Genomic DNA, 22,450 nt, shown 5'->3' with positions numbered 1-22,450 from the left:
GTGATCTTGGCTTCGGGACATTAGACAGGTAATAAAATGCTAATTGCCATGCATTTAAAATGGTTGATAATACTTACTTTTCCTATTTATAAAATGACAATGCACTAAGATTGATAAGGGAATGGAATAGAATAGATGATATAAATAGTATCCCCTATCACTACAAATTTAGGTACTTACTAAAAAAATGTATAATTTAAATAAATTTAAGTTTTGTTTTTATATCGACACAAAAACATCATCAATATTTATATTATATTATATTTTTATATTCTTATCCCATTTATAAAAAAGTATGGAAGAAATAGCATATATACTTTCAAAAATTTCCCCGGCTATAAACGACAAATATTATCGCTTATCATACTTCCAATTTAGATATATTTTTTTCAAATACTAACTGTTCTCTTACAAAGACACAAAAAAGACCATCCAAATACTCAATTGCCAACGCGATCTGCCCCAGCACCTGGCAGTGCTGTGGAAGCGTTCCCATTCCCGTTTCCATCCCCCTCGTCATCATCCGACAGCAGATCGGAAAGGCTGAGGTCCGAGGATCGCTTCTCGAGGCCCTCCTCCACGAGGTCCTTTGGCGCGAGGAATACGGGCAGGGCGTACATCTTCAGGCAGATGATGACGTGCTCGCGGAAGAGCTTCTCCGAGTTCTTCATCATGCAGGCGGCCTTGTGGTTCAGTGGGTCGTTGGGATTGGGATGGCGCAGCAGCTGCGGCAGGAAGGTGTCGAAAATGTTCACCAGGTCGTAGCTAGAGGACCAGGCCTGCTTGAACACATTCATGCAGACCAGGCCCGTGGCGAAGTCGATGTTCGGGTGCAGGATCTTGGTGACGAAGCGGACGCGCGGCGCCTTCAGCGGATAATCCAGCGGCATGGCCACGTTTACCGTCCACACGCCGCCCTCGTAGGCGGTGCCCAGTGGCCCCTCGAAGCGCACGTCCAGGTTGGCCATGTCGTCGTCCACGGTGGTGCGGTAACCGGAGGCCAGCAGCCGGTTCACATCGCGGAGCAGACGCCGCCCAGCCATCGGCGACGTTGTGTTCACCGCCATTTGCTTGGCCATCGATATCCTGGCGCTGTGTCCTGTGCCGTCTTCGTATCGGAACTACTGGGATTTTGAGTGCACTCGTCTGCTACACAGAGGTACCTTCAAAACTAAGTAGCTGGAGGGCGGTTTACCATCAGTATTCTATTCTTTATTCGCTTTCCATACTCACACATAAAATTAATCCAGAATTTTGCTGTTTTTTCATTTAAATTTTCTACAAATATAAAAACACCGCCTACTCTAGCCCACGATTGTTGGACAAGGCATGCTCAGCTTGCTGAAACCAAGATTATTTCTTGAATATGCAAAATATTTGTATTTATACATTTGCCGTACATTTTACTATAGTTTTGAAACCACTTTTAAATCTTATTTTTAGGTGTCCGAAAGTATGCAACAAAATACGAATTCCTACAGAAAGACGACTATCCTTTATTAATAACTACAAATTTATAATCGGCGAACTTTTTTGATTTACTTTGCTTTTTTTTAATAAATAAAAAAAGATTCTTCTGAGTATTTAATTTTTTTTTAATTTATGGAAAGAGTGTACCCCAAGTATCTCAAATTCACAATTTCTTAAGTACAACCACACCAATAAAATCAATCAAAATGGAAATGTGTTATGGATAAGCATGTACAAAATTAAAGATTTGTATTCCATTTAATCTTACTTCATTTTGAAATTGGTCAGCTGCCAATGTAAGAGTTCTAAACCAAAAAATTCAGCCCTGAAAAGTGAAAATAAATAAAGTTGGTATTTCTTGTGTTAGGATTTCCTACCTCGTTTTGTTTTTTTTTTACCGGACGTGTCGCATTGCGTCTAAGCGGATTTTGGCACTGGGCCGAGCATTCATTAATTGGGCGTGGGTCAGATATTTGGGGAAAATCTTTTGGCCACAGTGCCAACTGTTTGTAATTGGGCACCGGGGAGGACATAAGACCCGAGGCAAAGTGAGGATACGCTGTCCTTGTGACCAAAACCAAAATCACCCACTTCTATAAGTGGACAGTCCAAGTTGAATGCATTTCTGATTGCTGGCAATAAATCAACGATCGTCTGCTGGCGTTTCCATAAAGGAAGCTGCAATAACTCCAATGGCAGTCCGAGAAAGAGAGAGTGCATTAAAGTTAAATGGACTTGGACTAAATGCTGCAAATTGCTGCCATAGCCAACATAGCCAACAGTCATGGATACACAAAGCCCTGTATCTGAGGACGCAGGGATTGTATCTGTATCTGCGTACTTGTATCTGAATCTGTAGCTGTTTCTGTATCTGTATTTGTGCATCTCCCACAATGGCCGGAGCTGGAAACAATGGTAAATAACGACTAGAAAATTGTAAAAAATGTTGACAATGTTTCTCATGGCTGGCGAATCCTTTGGCCCGAAGCTTTATTTTTAGTGCGACAGTAAATGCGTCACTCCGCTCCCCTCCTTTTTCAGTCTGCTTTTGGAATGCGCTTTGTTGCAGTTGCAGTTTTCACAGTTGAGTGCGCTCATTGTTTTCGCTGTCAGCGAGCGGCGCGTCGACAATGAATAATTAGAATTTTGTTGAAGGTCCATTGCTCATTTGCCCCCCATCCCTTTGGACACCCTTTGGAAACCCCCAGTGAAACCCCGCCACTGTTTGCTGGGGCCAATTCATGCGACTTTTAATTTGCCAGCCATGGACAGCAAATCAAACAAAAGCGATTTAGGATTACAATGAAAAAGCGCTGCGAAATTCGGTTGCGATATCTAAAAATGGAGTTGTCCAGCAGAGAAACAAATTGCCAATCTTCTTTATCGGTGCTATCGACTTGATTTGACTAGTTTTTGCCATTTTCCGAATAAAATTTGTGGAGCTTACTATAGGAATGAAAGAATATGTATAAAGATACCTAAGCATATTTTATAAAATTCCTTTATATAATTCCTGTTCTAAAAATCTGTCTGTTATAAAAGCCTAATTTGATACAGGGAATATTTAAAAATATATGTTGTAACGAAAAGAAGCAATAGGAATAAATAAAAGCTTACAAAAATGAGCTATACAAATCAATATATTCTTATAGATTCAATTCCTTTGCCTAATAAAATCTTATTGCGCCTATTCATAGTTAAGTCCGACATTGAAATTTCCGGCTAGTTGGCTTTCCTTCCTTTTACTTTCAGAATACTTTCTATAGAAAATATTTGCCAACTTACACATTCAAGCCGCAGGCAAGCTGGCAAAAAGTAGCTAGACTTCAATGTGATTTTCGAGTGCATTAATAAAATCTCAAATAGATGCCATTAAGAGCATTTTAGCCGCCATTAAAGCAATATGGAAGTCCCCGCCCCGAGACCGGTTTCCAGACTATTATACGAAGAAATACGATTATCGCGTGAAATTAACGCGAAATTAATGCAAACTACGCGCGGCAGCCCAAGGATGGGTCCTAGAAAGTCCTTTTCGCGGGAAGATGGTCTGTGGGGTTATCTTCTTGGCTGAGACATTAAGGAGTAATCTCAACATGGGCGTTAATTTTGTGAATTGTAATCAACTGGGAACGGGCACGGTAATGAAGCTGTTATGGCGCCCAACCATTGACCACGTCAAAGTCAACACTCCAACAAGTGAAAACAGCAGGGCGAAAAATACTTGCACTAGGCTCCCGCTCCCTCTGCCCAAACAAAAAACAATGGCCAGGCTCAAACACAACCCTATCCTCGGGGCCCCAATCCCCAAGGCCCGGTCCACGGCATATTAAACAATGGACCGGCTAAAACAATGGCTGGCGACAAAAGGTAACCGCGAAAAGGATAACTCAAAGGCCAGAAACGAAGGGGACCAGAGGAGACCAGGCCCAGAACCGAGAATTCGGACTCGTCCGGACCAGAACAGGGCAAACCGCAACCACAGGTCTAACCCGCTGGCATTTTGGCAACATTCCATAACTCTGCCGCCCTCCGATGGAATGGCCACCCTATATATAGTATAGTCCCATAGCACCCCTCGGCCCCTCGGGGCCTTATCCACTGGGCTGCCATCCCCTGTGGAGGAAGTGAAATACACACAAATTTGTGAAATTAACTTGATCATTTTTAATGAAATTTTCCCAGCAGGCGCTAAAATGAACAACAAATTTTAGCCAATAAGGAAAGAATTAAATGGGATTTTCGTTGTCATCGATTATAAAGTTTGGATTAAAACGAATATAATATCCCTTGATTTATGCACGCTTTACGTGTTGGATTTGCAAGGATACTTTTTAGGCACTACATTAAAATTAAAGCTGTATTTTTAAAGAAGTTAAAGCAACAATTTAAAGAGAAAAATGGATAAAACAAATTCTATTTAGAGAATTTTTATATATTCTCAGTCAAGTTTCCATATGTCTTGAAAAATATATAAACAATTTCCCAGTTAATAAGAAATTATCCAGCAAACTCGCTGTACCAAGCTATTAAGTAGTTCATTTCCACTATAATAAATTAAAGCAAAACCAAACTAACTAAAACAGGAACAGAGAAACTTTAAGCAAAAACCGGTGGTGCTAATAATTGTTTGAATTAAAATTAAAGTGCAGCTTGAAGGTAAAGAGTCCGCGGGTAAGGAGAAAAGTGGCAGCAAAGCTTGGGAAAAAGCAGGGGCGTGGCGAGAGGGGGAGGGAACAAAGTAAATTGTTGCTGTTCCCTAGTAATAAAATATTTGTCGAGCGCCATTTACAAAGTCATTTTCAAGCTCAATGTACTTTCAAAGTAATGCGCTCCACCTGCCCGCGTTTTAGCCGCCCTCCATTTTCCCACCTGCCCCATTTACCATCCTCCACCTTTTGGCCCACTGGCAGTTGTTCTAGTTTTTATTGCCAACGTTCGCCATTTTATGGTCTCGTTTCAGGTTGCCTGGTTTGGCTGATGTGGACGAGGATGCGGATCCCGATGCTCCAGCAGCCACTTTAACCAGTGCCTTGGCTTTTTTAGGTGCGATATTTGAGGCATCAGCGACATCGTTTGCCTTGCTAAACACGTGCTTTCATTTAAAACGCCGTAAATATGTCGCGTAAGTACACGCATTTTTTCCTTGCTCTGCTGACATTTGGCGGGAGCCATATGTAACCCGTATTCCATTTTTATTGAATATTTTTACGCTTCCAACGAGATTCATGATTGCGTGGAAGAAATGCCAAAGAGATTGGCTGTTTTGGTGTTTTTAAACGAGAGTACAGAAATTGAATTGGTATTCTTGAGAAATTCTTTCGGCTAAAGGTCAACTTTACAGAGAATATAATTAGGAAAGACTTTACAAGTACATTACAAGTACAAGTAAAAATAAAATTTTTGTAAATTACGTATACGCTCGAGTGGCACAAAAGATAATGTTAATTTTGTATGATTTGATTGGGTTTAATTAGCACTATGTCTACTAAACTAAATAAAATATCACATATCGCTTTTAAATTAAATGACATATCGCTTTTATTTAAGTTGGTACACATATACGACTTTAAGGCAAAGGAAAATATTACAAATAAATTCAATTAATTTTATAAAAGTAAAAACTCATAAGCGGAGCTTCAGATTGTCCGACTGCTTCTTACAGATTAACCCATATTCCATATTGGACATATGTCGGCACTGAATACAAAAGTGAAAAAGTGAAAAAATGGCGGAAAAAGTATATCCAACTTCATGACCAAAAGACGTGCAAAGTGCAGGCGATTATGGCAGTCATAAACCGATTAGGTCACATGAATATTTATGGTTGAATGCGACGAGAAGGGAACTCAAATGAAGATGCAGCTGGAAATTGCAAAGGGGCTGAATGGAATGCAACAAGCGAAGAAATTTTCCACATTTTCATACCTGGGTCAGTCATCTAGAAAGTTACTTAAATATGCTTGAATATATATAAATCGAAAACTATTTTCACTTTAAAGATGAGACTCTACAAGTAGCTTTCAATTGCTGCAAAGTGTAGTAAGTTTGAAAACATTATATTTTTGATGGGCAGATCTTTGCCCGCAATTTTTTCAAGTTAACTCAACAATAGGGAACATCAATAAAATGTTTTTCTTCGTTGCTTTTTCCGCAATACAAATAAAACATTTGCATTTAAAAGGCTTTTCATCGTCCGATCAGAATGGAAGTTGGCAAATAATGTTTTTTTTTACGTGCATTGTAGGGACAGATGATGAATGACATTTCCCCCCCATAAATGCTGTCAACCAAAGACCACTCGTAGATAAACACACTCTTGCTATGGTATGTACTATATGTATATTTCACCATCCATCAAATTGATTGAAGTGGGGTGGCTGGGGGATTCGGGGAACTGTCTTCTTCCTGACCTTCGCCAGCATAAGATTTTGGCCGGTTGATTTATGCCGGCAATGGATTAAATCGATTTTAATCGCTCCCATAAGTGAGTGCAATCTAGTGCTCAATAAAACACACGCGAGTCCTGTTTCGCAACATCCTTTGTCCTGTTCCTTCCCCCTCGCAAATCGGAAGTGGATTGTCTGGAGTGGGCGGAGTGTTTGTATAGCTTCGGTTGATTCGTTGGCCGATAAATCTCTTTATCGCCATAATCGTTAAATCGGTCACTCGTCACGAACATTGATTGCCTCCACCATATAGCTAACAATGTACTTAACTTCCGGTTCAATCTTGGAAGTAAACCAAGCGTGCTTTATTCCAACAATCATTATATCAAGTTAAAACTTTATTAAAAGAGCATACCAACTGCGTAATGAGCTTATATTAACTTTTATGAATAAAACTTCGCCCGCCCCCCAAAAAAGGGCCTTCAATTACCAGCATCATGTGGTTTTTATCACGGTAGTCAGGAGCGACAAAAATTTGGAAATTACTCTCTTGGCAAGTAATGTAAACTGTTGCGACAGCACCGGCAGATAAAACTGAACACCCTGCGGCATCAACAGCTTGGTAAACAAATTTCCATTCGGCGTTGAACATTTTCGCAACAAATCTGTCCGAGACCGACATGTATGTATGTGAACGTATCTGTGTAATGTTCTACAAATTTCCTGATTTATTGTAAAACTTTTTATGCGCATTTCGGTTGCTGTTTAAATAGTTAAATGCGATATGTGTGCAAAATGCTCTATGTGTGTTGACGGGCACATGACAGTCAGAATGCAGATATTTGTATACAAATGGTTGCCAACTTGAATAAATGCCCACCAGACTTTGGCCGGTATGCAAAATGCAATAAGAGCCAGCTAAAAGTTAGAAATAAATAAAGTTGGAAAAATTAACAAAAATGGTGTTTAGTTAATGTTCGTAAATTTACGCTCACATGTTCGTTATTTTCGCCTGCAGCCATAATTTGCAATTAAAACGTAGCAAATTGAGCAGGGTAATTAAATGAGTTTTCCCTATGCAAATATGCTAAGTGCTAAAACAAAGCTAAGAGCTATCAGAATGGAAAATAGTCTGCAGCTGATTAAACTCAACATTTTCTCGGCACTTAAAGGGTATTTATCTATGGTATTCAAGAGAAAGAGCCATTATTAGCGTGAAATTCAGATATATCAATTAAAATCCTTAACTGGCTGTGAAAATGCCAAAATTCTGCTAATCGTATATAAAATCATTTCCCACAAATCCAACCGAAATCAAATGAAAGCTCAACTTGACCGCAAGAGTATGCAACAAGAAATTTTGTGGAAATAAACAAGTCAAAGTTTATTGAACTTTACCGCAAAACAAAGCCAACTCGAACTCATTTATATACATTGCTGTAAGCCGTAAAACAAAGCAAAGATTATTTTGAAAAGTGCGTGTTAAGTTGGCTACACATTTTTCTCAAGCTTCGCGGGACATTTTTCTTTGTCAATGCCGTCTGAATGTTTTTAATTTCAATTTTCGATTTGTTTTTTGAGGCCTGGTGTGTGTCATCTTGATTGACAAATTGAAACGGATAGCCAAGATATATCAGACAAATGCCAAATGTATTGATTTTTGGCTTTGATGGGAAAAACTTTGGATGGAGATCTTCATGCGACCAGATGTTGCTGCTGCTGATGTGAAATGAACTTAATTTATCCAGTTTCGGTTACTCAACCCTCAGCAGTTTGGCTTAGTTTCGTATGAGCTGAATTATTAATGAAACCCCGCATAAAGAACAACAGGGAGTCAAAGTCGGAGTAGATTTATTGTGTGCCCAGTGTAGTATTGTGTCAAAATTTGTTGCCAAACGAATGCCAGAACAATAATAAATTAATTAACTTGGCTGGCCAGCCAAAGGGCCAAGAGCAGCACGTGCTGTAAATGTGTAATCACTAATTAAAGCGGTTGCAGGCAGACAAACTTAAATCCAAACTTTCCGACTTTGAGCATATCTTATCTGCCAGTTGGCCAGAAGCAGCCGAGTGGAAAGCATAATTCGCGATTTGAGCCCTCGAAAACAATGGCCCATGGCAGGGGCACCTTAGTAGTCGTCTGTTGATAATTACGGGTACAAGCAGATAAGGATAAGCGGCAACTGCAGTCCATTCAACAAAACCCAGGCCCAATTCAAGGAACAATAGAGCCGAGATGGTGCAGATGGGAACGATGCTGATGATGTTGACGATGACAAAAATGGGAAACCAAATTGCAAACAATGCCGCAAACTTTGCCGGCTCTTAATTAAGCCACAGGCAATCGAAAAAAGTACCTAGGTGATGATGAAAGGGGTAGAATTTACGCATACGCAACGTGTGATACACTTTATTACACGTCAATCTGTCAATCAGTTTCCTTCAATTGCGCAGGTTTCTGTTTACCAAAATAATAAATACAAATATGGTGAAAGCCTTTTGTAATTGGGTCAATACCTCTTTATTGCGCCTGTTGAACACTTTTCATAACAAATAATATTAAAGACCATTCATTTTGCCATCGATATAAATTGCATTGTTTTAATCAACGTTTAATTTCAATCAACACAAATAATATTGATTTAATTAAGCCTTTAGCTTATGGACCTTTTTTGTTCTGTAACTATTAGCCTGTTAATTAATTATTGGACATTTTAAACTATTTTTCAATGTGGGGGACTAATAAATTTAGAGGGGGGTCGAATGACATTAGCGGTTTTGTATTTCACCTGGTGATGGGAATGGGAAAAACGCCGAATAACATTGCACAAAAGTGGAAGACTGCGCGCTGAAAAAACCCGAATGGCATTCACTCCATCTTCTGTCTCCCCGAAAGAGGTAAAATACCCAACCCATCCCCACAGTTCCCATTACCACTCCCTTTTGGTGTTGGCCCAGTGCTGCTGTGCGGAAAAATAGCGAGTATAATCGCAATTATTTTTACCTGCCGGCACTTTTAGAGCATTCCAGCAGGTAAAACTATGTGCGAATATTTCTTCGACTGGAAAATGAAATAGTGAACGCCAGAGAGATCTAGTAAAAGGGGGCCTCGCCCAAAATGGGTGGTAGAAAACTTAAAACTCTGGAAAATTGTGTGGGAAAAACACTTAAACATGCTTCGATGTTTACTTTGTGTAATTTTATCCAGCAACAAGACTATCGTTATGCAAAAGCTAACAGAGTTTTTTGCCGTAATTATATTGAAACAAAATAATGTCAGATATCAGTAGATATTTAAATTCATAAATGGCAAACATTTCGGAACATTAAATAATCATTAGTTTCAGACAAATAAGCCCAATAACGCATCTCTCATTAGCAGCAAAAATTATGTTAACAGCCATTTATTTTAACAACAAAGCAGAATGCATTGTTTTCATTAACCTGTAATTAAAAATGATTTAATTCAATGGCCAATAAATCGGAGCAGGAATATTGAAATAATTATACAAATAATTGGTACAAGTAAGTGTGGCACATGGTGCATAAATAATCAAATGAGCTTTTCAATTATCGCCATTTAATTTAACCAGCTATCCAAGACCATGACAATTCATAAAACTCATTAGGTACATGCGTTTTGAAATGGAGAGTGCTGAATGTGAAAGGAAAATAAAATCTAGGGCAATTTATATGAGTATCGAGCGGAGGGAAAACTTCTTCCGGGAAACTGTCAAATAGAAGCCAACAGTTACTGCCACTCACTGCTGCTCTTTCAGCATGTCCTTTCCTCCAGTTGGGCCAGTCTTTGTTTAGAGAGGAAGAATTATAATTTTCCTGCGTACCCTCAAACTTTTCACTCAGCCCGGCACAAACATAGATACATACGCACACACATCCATAGTTATTTTCCACAATGTCTGATGTGTCTGTCTGCAAGTTGCTTGTGCCGAAAGCAACTGCAACTTATTTTGCATATCTTAAAAAATAGTACATACGCAGATCCCCAAGCAGCCTTGGTCCGCGCCAGAGACCATTATAATACAATAACATTGCGATGGGGTAGGGGATCCCAGGCCAGAGGGGCTTAGTTCTGGGGGTTTGATAGCGACTCGAGTGCAGCTGCTGTCGCAGCCATAAAGTTTTCGGTCTATAAGGAAGTTATTGCATTTCCCCCTCTGCTTCCCTTTTAGCCAGCAACCAAAACTCACATCTCGCTTACAAAAAAAAAAAACAGAAAAGAAAATATTTCAAATTTCAGCTTCGTCTCTGGCAATGAAAGTGATTATGGAGATAGGGGTCTCAGAAAGCAGTCCTTGGACGAGTGACTCAAAATGTCTTCTTGAAGTTTACCCGGAAGTTAATGAAATGAGACCGCAGACAAAGTGGAGGAAAAGAACGAAGCTTTAAGCGAAAGTTACGCAGAATAAAGCCCAGAGTGTTTTATTTCCCCAACACATTTTGTGTTGAAAAGCAAATTAAAATTTTAGAACAGCATAGTTGTTACATTTTTGGCAAGAGAAAGTGATTTAAAACAGCTAAACTTCTTAACACAATTTATATGCCTGTACTGAAAAAAACTTAATAAGTCCAAGGACTTTAAATATTTTTTCCTTTAGTATATTTTTTTAAATTATTAAAAGTAATATTTTAACACTTAAAGATAATTAAAAAACTTTTATTTTGATTTCAATGTGAAATTCTTTTTTTTAAATTACTTAAAACCTAAAGAGTAAATATGACTATCTAATATTTACCGTCTTAACTTAAATATTAGCAAATTAAATCATGGAATTTAAATACTTAAAACGAAATTTGAATATCATTTTTTTTATCGGAGTAGACTTTTTGTTAATATTGTGATTGGCAGGATACATATTTTAATGTTAGTTTTTTTAAATTATTAAATAACTCTCAATCATTTCCATAACACTCGTTGAATTTAATTTACTGAGGGGCAGTGCTGATGCCCTACTCTGGTCAGTTTTTAAAATATCCCCACATAGTTGCATGCCAGACACAATTTCGAAAAATTTTTAATCTACAGTTTTGTTTTTTCGGACGTGGGAAAGGGCGGGCGGCGGATGAGGGCGATGGGTTGGAAAGCACTTTCGCATTACTTTTGTTTTAATATTGCAGCAAATGGCTGAAAGCAACTTGGCATATGTGCGAACATTTTATATAGCGTTACACACCCAGATGGAAGTCGACCATTGTTTTATTTTTGGGTCTGGCCAGGCGGCGGGACAGCAGCGGCCACATGGACAGGAACATGGTTGATGCGGATGTGTTTTGTTCCACCCAAGAACCCCCCTTTTGCGTGGGTGTGTGCGTGCTCAAGTGGGTGAATTTAAGGGGGGTTCGCTTTCCTTTTCTAGCATCCAAGGCCACTGGAGCAGCACATATGTACATATAAAGCCAGAGCGTGCCTGTGCATCTCGCCCGCCCAAAAACAGTTTCAAATTATGTTTGAAAAAAATTATACAAAAAAGGAAGTATAAAAAAAATACCAGCAGAGTGTAGCAGCGCACTGAATTGCAATAAAAAAAGTTTCCGTGATTTCCCTCAACAATAAAATAACTGTGCGGGAAAAATAGTAAATACTTTTATTAAAACGTTTTGCAGCTTATTTTTCCCACCAGCTTGGGCAAACATATTTCAACTTTTATAATTTACACTCACCTCCCCGCTGCCATTTCCATCGAAAAATCTCTCATGCTCAAAGCAATTAATAATAAGTTAAGGGCCGGGCGGGAAAAAATTGTTCATGATCATATTATTATGCTTTTAAAAAGGAGTGGAAATTTATTCATGTGTGAGAGAGTAGCTGTTCAACTTAAATTCGATATATTAACGCTGTGATTTTTTGATAGGTTAATAGTAGAAGAAAATTCTGGATTTGTTTACTAATTGAAAATGTAAGAAACACAAATTTCCAGTACATACAGCAAAGGTGCACACGTTTCGAAATTACATCTCATTATTCTCGATATCCTTTTAACCATACCCATTCCCTTCTCATTTCTAGCTCTCACTAGGTCACTTGTTATGTGGGCCAAATATATATTCCCCGCTGAAAAATGAATATCAAATCTAGGAGAGTGGAAACTAGGGACCTGGCTTAGGCAACCCCAAGGACTGGGCCCCACAGAGGGAGAGCTATAATAAAAATAACAATAAAATATCACTTATAGAAACAACGGGCCGTGTCAATGAAACAAAAAATGGGGAATACAATCGCAACCCGAGTGGGAAGAGCTAAACCAAACAAAGGGGAAATTTGAACAGAAATCAATCAGTTGATGGAATGCTTTTATAAAAATTACAATAAACACAAGTACATCCACTGAAACTCGAAGAGAGTAGTGAGGGAGTAGCAACGGGGAATTGCACACATTAATATCCTTGATTTGTCCAGATTAATTCAAACATCGGGAGAATGCTTGCCCCAAATGCAATTTACACTCTTATCTAAATTTCAATTTGAGTTCTGGCCAATCTTGTCAGTTTTATACTCGTCATTAAAGTCAACGATAAACTGATTATAATTAATCATTTTAACTGCTCCGAATTTGGATTACTCGACTGATTTATGATCTACTTTGCGACTGGAATTGGAAATTAGACACGTTTCTTGAGGATACCGACATCAAAGCAATAGAAATACGATTTATTCCGGCCTTCCCCATAATTACAATTCTCCCAGGACAAAGTGGGGATACTCCTTCTCTACGTATCAAAGAAGTGAGTAATAATCCCCCGACTGTCAGTCAGCCAAACCAATTAGAACATGCCAAACACATGAATATGGTAATGACAAATATTAAATTTGTCTGAAACACTTAACATATGTAAAACAGGGCCCTTTTCAAGGTGAAATTTTGGTTTACCCTGTAAAAATTCGCTGCTTAGGAATACAAACCACAAATTTATTAAAAAACCCAAAAACCACATTGCTATCTACTAAAATTATATTTTTTGAGGTTTAAATTGGTGAATGAACCCGTGCTGCACCTGTTATATCTCAGCACTTCTTATTTTTTCCGGCCTTTTTGTCAGCTTCTTGGATGAATTTGCAAAGTTCCGACGAGGAGAAGGACTTTGGCCTCTCGATGGGTGCTCCCAAGGCCCGTGCCCAAATCAGTTGGGCCAGAACTCCCAGAGCCCGGGAAACTCCGAAGAGTACCGTATAGTATTGTAGTTCCTTCAGGCAGTAGTGCTGCAGCAGGACACCCGAATGGGCGTCTACATTGGGATACGGATTGGCCACCTTGTTGAGCTTTTTCAGCACCTCCGGTACGATCTTCCACAGCCGGGTTACCAACTTCACGCCCGGATCATCCTTGCAGTGCTTCATGGCAAACTCGTTTTGCAGGACGAAACGGGGATCGGTGTCCCGCAGCACGGCATGCCCATAGCCGGGAACAACCTGCAATTGAAATTGAATTTTTAGTGTATTATAAAAGATTATAAATTAAAATCCAAACACTAAAAATAAAACCAATTGCCCTGAAGATCACTTAAACTAAGACCCGTATTTTGGAGTAAGGGTTAAACTAAAAAAAGGTTAGGGCTATTTTCTTGTCCGTATTTTAAACTAAGTGTACGTTTTACAACTAGTTAATGCAAACCATATTTTTAGTTTAACATGCGGACAAGAAATAAAGTTAGGTGTCATTTTGTGGTATGGTTTCTGGTGACATTCCCAATAAACGGGTAACATTTAACTTCTATGTTTCTAGTTTAGTAGTTTAGTGATTTACTCTGCTGATAAGAAATATATCTGTAAAGTGGTCCCACCTGTCCGCCCTTTAGCGTTTCGTCGATGAACTTCATCAGCTCGTCGTCGGTGGGCTCGTCGCCAATGGCCTCCCTTAGCTTCGTCAGCCAGACGAGTACCTCCTGGTTAGCCAAGCCGTGTAGTGGGCCAGCTAGGCCGCACATGCTGGCCGAGAAGGAAAGGAAGGGATCGCTGAGCGCCGAGCCGACCAGGTAGCAGGTGTGGGCGGACACGTTGCCGCTCTCGTGGTCAGCGTGCAGGATCATATAGAGACGCATGAGATCGATGAAGTCCTCGTCCGGCAGTCCCAGCATGCGGCAATAGTTCCCTGACCAATCCTGCTCCGGGTTGATCTCCCGGGAACCCTCGCCGTCGTGGTAAACATTGTTGTAGATGGATGCCGCCACGGTGGGCAGCATGGCGCACAGGTTCATCGAGTCCTCGTAGATGTACTCCCAGTAGTCCGCCCTCCTAGCCCCCTTCGTGTAGGCCTCGACGAACTTGCTCTGGGAACTGAGGCAGGCGCAGGCGGCGCACAGCTGGGCCATCGGGTGCACCCGCTTGTCCATGGAGTCAACCATCCGCAGGCAGTAGCGCGGCACAGTGCCACGTTTTAGCCACTCGTTGGTCACCTCCTCGGCCTCCTCCTTGCTGGGCATCAGCCCGGTGACCAGCAAGAAGAAACAGCCCTCGGGAGTGCCCTCCTGGGAGCCTTCTTTCACCCGCGGCAGCTTGGCACACGCATCCTTCAGCAAGATTCCGCGGTAGTATATACCCTTGTTTTTGTCCAGGCTGGTAAAATATAAATTATACAAAATTATGGAAAATTATGGAAATGATAAAAAATTTGCTTGTGGGTTTTAGGCTCTTGAGGACTCTTGGAAAAACCCGCTAGGTTGTCATCAACAAAATATCAATGACAGCAGATAACCTGTCAGCAACAATTCATCGTTGACCTTACCTAGGTTGTCATCAAAAATTGACCGATGAAAGCAGCAAAGTTGAAGGCACTCTTCATTACAATCATACAGCTTCCAGCCTATAGAGGCATATTGTATTGCAGCGTATTGCAATGACAAAATTTAGAAAGAGTGTTTATTTAGTGGATCGTATAATAAATGTTCGTCAAAATAAAAATAAAATCAGAACTTTTTTATGTTGAAGATGGGATCGTCACTACATTTTTATCTCCTCAAGAGGTGTTTTTTTTTGTATAACTTTGAGAATGTGACTAACTAAGATACCATAAGGAGTAAGGTATTGATAATCGATTACGAAAAATGTCAATAGCTTACCTTTTTAAGTGAAACTTACCTAGAGGTCTCGCAAAATAGGAGCGGTAGTCCTCGCATTCCCCCCATAACGCTGTTAACGGTGATCTGGCCAATTGACTTTTTGCCATGCAAACACTTGATACCCAAAAACTTTTCTCGCTCTATGGGAATTTTTTTGGCCAGCCTGGCTTTCAAGCCCTTGCCGCCTCCATCCTTACAGTCAGCAAAGGAACGGCTGAGGACGGTCTTAAAAGAGATGAAGAAATATTATGACAAAGTTGAAACCTTTATTTACAATACCTTTAAGAAGCTTTTGTGGCATCTGCATTTGGTCGTCTTGTGCATGGCAGTAGATGGTGGAAATTGCAGGGAATTTAGAATTTTGATGGAGGAGATCGAAATATGAGAATATTGTCAATTTGAGAATGTACACACAGCCTTCTGTGTACAATAAAGTGGGATATGAACATTATTTGCACCGAGAGCACATTAAAAGGTGTCGCTCTCGGTGGGGAAGGATTATATTTTGAAATTATCGTACAAACCAATCAGGTAAATAAAGTCGTTGCCCTTAATAGGCCACACCATAAATCCGGGCTCACCAGGTACTATAGGAAAATCATTTATGCCTGGACAGACGTATTAGTTATGTAATCGTCTTAAGAAATTGTAGTGCGTCGAATGTTTGTGCATGAATAAATAATATGCTTGTAGTCCCTGGTGAACTCTGATTTAATTGCAATATTATTCTATTGCATTTCAATGTGGCTGACAGAGGCAAAATTGTTGTCTGCAATTTGTCGTTTGTGTTTCCAGGGACCAACTTTAAGCTGCAACCAAAATTAATTCCTGTTTGTTTGTCGCTTAACGAAATTTTTGGGTCATTTGTGTGGGACTAAATCAGAACTGCAACTGAACACACAAGCCCACCCACGGCCACACACTTTCGCTCTCAGCGGGTTAAAACTGTATACGAAATGGCAAAAAATTAAATATCTATTTGTAGTTTCGGGCATTGGGGAATTTTACGTTACTTTGGCTCATCTGCCAGAAACAGAGGGCTTTTGTTTGTGGAGATGGTCGATGGGACTGGGACATGGGGAATGTGGATGTGAGTGAGTGGAATTGGTACTTTGGTAGCGTTTTTCATCTGCCACTGCCCATTGGGCTCCACTTTGGGGAATTTTTCGGTTTTTGCCGCCATTGCATTGCTGGTGCCCAGTTAAATTTATATTTGTTTGTTTGCCGTTCTGATTTTGTCCAGCTTTTGGGGCAATCAGTGCAAAAAAAGGCCGGAGAGGGAAAAAATATATAAAACTTTGCTTTTAATTAAAACATATTTTACATACACATACAAAGAAAAAACGTGAAAAAAAGTGTATAAATATGAAAATATTTTTCCACTGCTTCACTAACAGCCATCAAATGGAAATTAAAACTTTATCGCTCGGTAGATCTCGTTTCGCTTTTTGTGAAAATATTCCCCTCCTCGGATCCTCTGCAAATGGGCATTCAGTCAACAAGTATTCCACTTTGCCTTTATCCACTCATTATTCCCCCTTTTTTTTTGAGCCAGTAGGTTTTGCATTTTATTAATTAACATTCAATTAGCGAAAACGATTGTGGCCCTGCCGCTTTCAAGTGGCATTTAAGGTATTCACGAATTTGTAAGCCGGCCATTCAGATATTCAAATAGAGTTAGCCTTGCCCAATTCAAAATTTTTTTCTGTAAAATGCGATTTGTTTATTTCTAGCAGTTTTAGTTTTATCTCTTTTTCAGGTGCTTTTAGTTAGGAGCATTCAATCCTTTAATGCCTCGACACTGAAAATAATAATGAATTCGAGATTAGCTGAATAATTAGAGGTAAAAGTTTGCGGATTATTTCAAATTTTTGACTTAAAGTTAATGTCTTAAGTTTTGGAGGATGGAACTATAAAATATTTTCAATATTTCTATTAGAGTGTGCTTACATAAACAAAGAGAAAGGTAACTTAAAATATATAAGATAATGGTAACAAATTTATTTATATTATTTTTCTGAGTGGCTTCAATTTTAGCTCAGCCTTTTCCATGTTGTCCTCCATAAATTTCCCGGCTTGAAATTTTTTTTGCTTTGCCTTTGGTGTTTGGTTCAATACAAGTTTAAATAATTTCCCTTGACTCACCGCCTCTCGCCTTTGTTCGCTGTTTTAGTCCGATATTGCGAAAGCAATAGCACAAGCTTAAAGTGGACACCGCCCTTGAATGCGAAATCGAATTTCGCACTTAAGCAGCTGTCAGCAACGGTATCTATCTTGGCCCAAACACCCACCCAACCAGCAAACCAGCCAGCCATTTCCTTTGGCGCCCTCTACTCGACTCCACTCCTCTTTTTTGTCGTTCCTTGCCCTGAAAGTTGCATCGTGGACAAGTTGCAAGCTGAATACATAGGAGCGAAAAGGTTGGAAACAATTTGGTTGCCTTAATGCATAATAGAAAGTGTCGTATCCATGACAGCCAAACTTTAAAATGATTTTATTAACTTAACTTTGTTGTCCACCAGCAAACACACACAAAAAGTGCAAACTCTGAGAGTCAAAGGGGCCAAAAGTGGTTAAATAAAAATTGAACGATATTTTTAGTTGACAGTATTTAACTTGGGGTATTTTGCCGGAAGCTAATACATATCTTGGATAAATTTTCAGAGATGGTGGCAATAAGTATTCCCTCTAGAGCCCCAAGTGGCATATCACTTATAGCTAACTGTTTGGCGAGGATTTCTTAAAGTTCTGAGCGGAATGTCGTATGCAAATGCAGTTACAATACTTTCAGCATCGCTTTCTTATTTTCCCAATGCAACCCAATCGATGGTTTTGCATTTTACCACTTGAAGGTGGGTATACCATATATGTACTATACGTGAGTGGGTGCTTGAGGTGCTTCTCCACGAACTTTGACGTTTTCACTAATGAAAGTTCGCCCACATATGTACGTGCGTGCATCTGTGAGAGTGCCAAGGAGTTTTCCCCAGGGTGATATTGCTTGCCCTTTGTTGACATCACGTCGAACCTGTTACGAGTGTCAGCTCGATTTTCCCTATTTTTTCGCTTGCAACACGAATTTCACGTGTCTGAGGTCATGGTGAGTCGATGATTTTGACAAATCGGTTCCAAGAACGTGGCCAGTTTCGGGGTCACAACATTTGCAGGGGGTAAAAAGTCGCTTGGGGAACAAAATGTCTCAATTTGGTTTTACTTGCTTAAAACTTTTACCTTCGAAGTAGCCATTAGGTAATAGACAAGTGACAAATATATTAAAGGTAGTCCATATAAATTGGATTTCTTTAAAAGTTAATATAATTTTCTTAAAAGGCAGGTGGTTTTTCTGAACCATGTGTAATATAACATTTTCAAAACATATCACACTTGGTGATAAGAAATTCTTATTAAAAATATATACCTTTCCTCCTATAAACTTAGGTATATAAGCATAATTAATTCCTTGCCAGTCCTTTGATAAAATTGGATGATCTTAAAGGCTTAAAATTACCATAAACTTGACAAATACCTAAGTGTGTTTTGTGTGTCCCCCTTGACTTAGCCGAAGCTAATTTAATGCACTTATGTAAATGTCATTTGAAGCACTTCGAAATTTAGAAAATTGTGGTATCGATATAACACAATCAACTTTAAGAGGGACCTTAAGTTATAATTAATGTTCAAGTGCATGAAATGCTTTAAGTACTAAAGGGGTTTTTAAGACTTTTCTTTTCAGTGGTGGCAATTAAAATGTGTAAGTAGGTCGCCAGCAGCTCTACCGGTTAATGGCCAAAAAGACTGCGATATATATGTAACTACCAACCCCATCTTTTTATAGCTTGCTAAAGTGCCGGTAAGCGATATTGATATGATAAGAAAATGTTTGTACAAGGAAAATATGGCACTCTTTTTGCATATTTGTATACGCAGCAGCAAACAGACGTATGCCCGGAATCAATGTAAAATCACATTCTGGAGCAGAGATTTTTAATTAATGTTTTATTGCCGTTTGACTCAATTATTCATTAAATTGCGCTACCTTTCTTGCTTGCATTGAGTGCCTGATTAAATGGCTGGATAAACTCGAGCATAATGAGTAATTAAGCGGTTAAGTGCCGCGCATAAAAGCCTCAAGTCCCGCGCCTCCGTCTGCAATATCCCCACAGATTTATGCCAAGCGCAGGCCGCACTTTGCCAGCTCTGAATGGATTTCTTTAAAATAAAAGCAAATCAAAGTGAAATACATTCAAGCACCATTTGGTCGGCAAATGTTTGCTCCGGAGTACCGTAGGATCCAACAAGTTATTCAGCTGGCTAAAGACGCTTTTATCTCGCTTTTCCCAAAAGGAAATGCGGCCAAGTGGCGAGCAGTTAACACAACACACATGTACTCCATCCACTTCGTCCCACTTCAAGCCCTCCGGCACTCGTCTGGCAGAGCATTTCGCTTTGGGTCTGTGGGCCAAATTGAGTATTAAGTATTTTGGAATTTTTTGTAAAATGAAATAAAAACGCAGCGCTGAAAAGAGAATGCGGCAGCAGGAAGTGGCCACACGCACACCCACATATATGTATAGACAGGCGGAAGCGGAAGCACTCACATTACTCGACATACCAAAAGTAGCCCAAGCCAACTTTCAGGACTTTCAGACTGATGACTACGCCATCACCCACCTTTCCAAACATCAGACATTTTGATGTAATGTGTACGGGTTGAGGAACTTTGAAGTGAGTGGAAATAAAAATATTTTTTTAACACTTTTAAAGTAAATAAATGAAAGAGTTGATTAAATCATGATATACAACCTTTTGTTTCATCGAAAAAATCGAACTTCTTTAGTAACTTTAAAATAGGAAAAAAACCATTACAAATTACAGAAGCCTTTTTCTAAAATTTAACAATATAAAATTATAGAAGATCAAGGAAGTCAAAATTAACTTTAATTAGATGCTATTAAAGCTGCAACCTCTGTTGACCAGTGTAATAACTTTTATGTTTTTATGTGTATTTCTAATTTTCTGTCTGTACCCTTTGCTTTGAATACTAGAGCCTCACATCAATTTAGTTTTATGGCCATATCTTTCGTATTCTACTTGGCCCAAGGGGCCCATTTTCGCTGATCCCATTTGGCATTTGAAGTTATTTATCTACATGTAAAGATTTTGAACAACTTTCAGAACGATTTTCCTTGATAGAGAGTAGCTATGATTTTGTTACCTTAATAAAATTGACCATTTTATGATGATTTTTCTACAAATTTTGTATTGAGTATAATTCAGTCAATTAAATTGTTTGACCCTTAAACCCCGAAAAAGCCAGTTTTGGTCGGAGGAATTGCGTCATTGCGGCAGCTTTTGGCCATTTCTCTTTCAATCTTCACTTTTCCCAGGCTTGTGGCGCATTTCGGCCGCATTCATTCCTCACTTTAAGTCTCGACATTTTGACTCGCAAATTAAAATAAATGGCATCACATTTTTTCCAGCAGATTTCTGCTGTTTGGGCTCCGTCTCTTTTATCTGTTTCTCTCCTTCCAAAGTGGATATTTAAACGACACTAAGTTGACTTAATTCCAACGCCTTAAATTTACCCAGCATCTTCAAGGTCTTTTTGTCTGATAAAGCAAGATGAAAATGTAAAAGAAATACTCGAAGAAGTGTGTCCGATAAAAGGGCAAGCAATTTGATTGTAACAGATTTAATTACAAAGTTCCGGCCAAGTCGTGTGTTAAATTTGACCAAAAAGTTCATAAAAATGCATAATCTTAACGTCTGGCTAATGAGGCGTAAACAAGTCACGGGCTTGGGTTGGCGTGCTTTCAACTTTTCTTTTAACAAATTAAATGTAATTTGTTACGCAAATTGAGCACAATCTGACAAAGAGGAGATATGCAAAAGCGATGTTGTGAAGCTAAACTCGTTTAAAGAAATGGTAGATTAAATAAAAGTTGATTCCCACGGAAACCGAGAAAAGGAATGAGCCCTTCCGTTTGTTTACAAGCCAATTATCTATGTAAATCAAAAGTAAATATGCTTTTAATTTAGTTAGTTATGTTATAGTAAAACGAACACGCAGGGATTATGCTTTTTGAAAATATTTCACTTTTATTTATCATTTAAAAATGTACTTAATGCAATCTTTAGTTTCCTTGGCTAAAATAGATAAAAATAAAACGTTTTCTCTTTATTTGGTTTTATAATTATCTTCCATTTCTCTTCTTGTGTAGCAACAATTTGCACATTAAAGTTATGTTTTATACCTTTATGTTTTGTAAGAGTTTGATATCTTGTCATGCAAAAATATGTACCAAAAACATTTCGTTAGATATATTTATTAGTATTTCCCATTTATTTTATAAAAAGCCACTTTTACCTTTCTTAAACCCTTGCACGCTAATAATAAATCACTTTAGACCTTTCTTACCGTTCAACCCACAGCCCGCTTATTTGAATGCCCATCTCAAACAACTGAAAAATAATGGGAGTCCTAACTAGAAAACCCGATGCTGCTAAAAGGACTTAACACTAGGGACTCTCTAAGGCATTTGCAGGCATTACTTCTACAACTCTAATTAGGAACACAGACGTGTGGACTTCTCAATATGTTGTTGTGTCTTTGTTGGGGGAGTATATAGAATACAGCAATGGACTTTGATACGAGATTTCGTTCGGCTAAAGGTAGATAAGCTACTCTGAACGGTGATTAACACCGCAGTAATATTGGCTAAGCACACAGCACATCATTAAGCAATTAAGTACACTTTCAGTTTCCCAAAGACAGTTTTAGATCTATTATAACCTACACTACATCTTAAAAATCAAGCACTCGTTCAATCATTCAGGGGGGCTCACTCTCTTAAATGCAGTCAACGATGATATAAATACGTGAAAGAAGAGATTTTTGTGCTTTCTTGGGGTTTTTAGGAATGGGAATAAAAAATTGCTGGATTGTCCAAGGAAAGGATTGCGGATTAATTCACTGAGATTTGATTGAAAGGGCTCGGTAGCTCCACCCTGTGTAAACA

General features: G+C 39.0%; 2 protein-coding genes across 3 annotated transcripts; both read right to left on the bottom strand.

Annotated features, from left to right (window-relative positions):
- Positions 1–358: 358 nt before the first annotated feature.
- LOC119560960 (ubiquitin-conjugating enzyme E2 H) lies at positions 359–1,359 on the bottom strand. Its single transcript, XM_037874716.1, has 2 exons — positions 1,234–1,359; positions 359–1,179 (listed from the first exon to the last, which is right to left on the bottom strand). Exon 2 carries the CDS (start codon positions 1,077–1,079, stop codon positions 441–443), a length of 639 nt encoding a protein of 212 aa, XP_037730644.1. The 5' UTR covers positions 1,080–1,179; positions 1,234–1,359; the 3' UTR covers positions 359–440.
- An 11,948-nt stretch (positions 1,360–13,307) lies between these two features.
- LOC119557970 (citrate synthase, mitochondrial) lies at positions 13,308–15,854 on the bottom strand. Of its 2 annotated transcripts, none has more exons than XM_037871023.1 (4): positions 15,711–15,854; positions 15,451–15,656; positions 14,157–14,928; positions 13,308–13,785 (listed from the first exon to the last, which is right to left on the bottom strand). In XM_037871023.1, the coding sequence occupies exons 1-4, from the start codon at positions 15,753–15,755 to the stop codon at positions 13,381–13,383; spliced, it is 1,428 nt and encodes a 475-aa protein (XP_037726951.1). In that variant the 5' UTR covers positions 15,756–15,854; the 3' UTR covers positions 13,308–13,380. The 2 variants fall into 2 exon arrangements, with proteins under 2 accessions (XP_037726951.1, XP_037726962.1); XM_037871034.1 differs by having other exon boundaries at positions 15,451–15,645; positions 15,711–15,850.
- Between the last annotated feature and the right edge of the window lie 6,596 nt (positions 15,855–22,450).

This window comes from Drosophila subpulchrella, chromosome 3R (genome assembly GCF_014743375.2).
Source record: "Drosophila subpulchrella strain 33 F10 #4 breed RU33 chromosome 3R, RU_Dsub_v1.1 Primary Assembly, whole genome shotgun sequence".
Classification (NCBI taxonomy): domain Eukaryota; kingdom Metazoa; phylum Arthropoda; class Insecta; order Diptera; family Drosophilidae; genus Drosophila; species Drosophila subpulchrella.
This window is presented reverse-complemented; position numbering and strand designations above follow the sequence as displayed.

What these genes read in the sequence shown, in the direction of transcription:
- LOC119560960 (XM_037874716.1), bottom strand. Translation starts at nt 1,079, where the DNA reads ATGGCCAAGCAAATGGCGGTGAACACAACGTCGCCGATGGCTGGGCGG.
- LOC119557970 (XM_037871023.1), bottom strand. Translation starts at nt 15,755, where the DNA reads ATGCACAAGACGACCAAATGCAGATGCCACAAAAGCTTCTTAAAG. An exon ending in CTATTTTGCGAGACCTCTAG is followed by an intron (nt 14,929 to 15,450) that starts GTAAGTTTCACT and finishes ATATTTTACCAG; the next exon opens with CCTGGACAAAAACAAGGGTA. An exon ending in AAACGCTAAAGGGCGGACAG is followed by an intron (nt 13,786 to 14,156) that starts GTGGGACCACTT and finishes TTTCAATTGCAG; the next exon opens with GTTGTTCCCGGCTATGGGCA.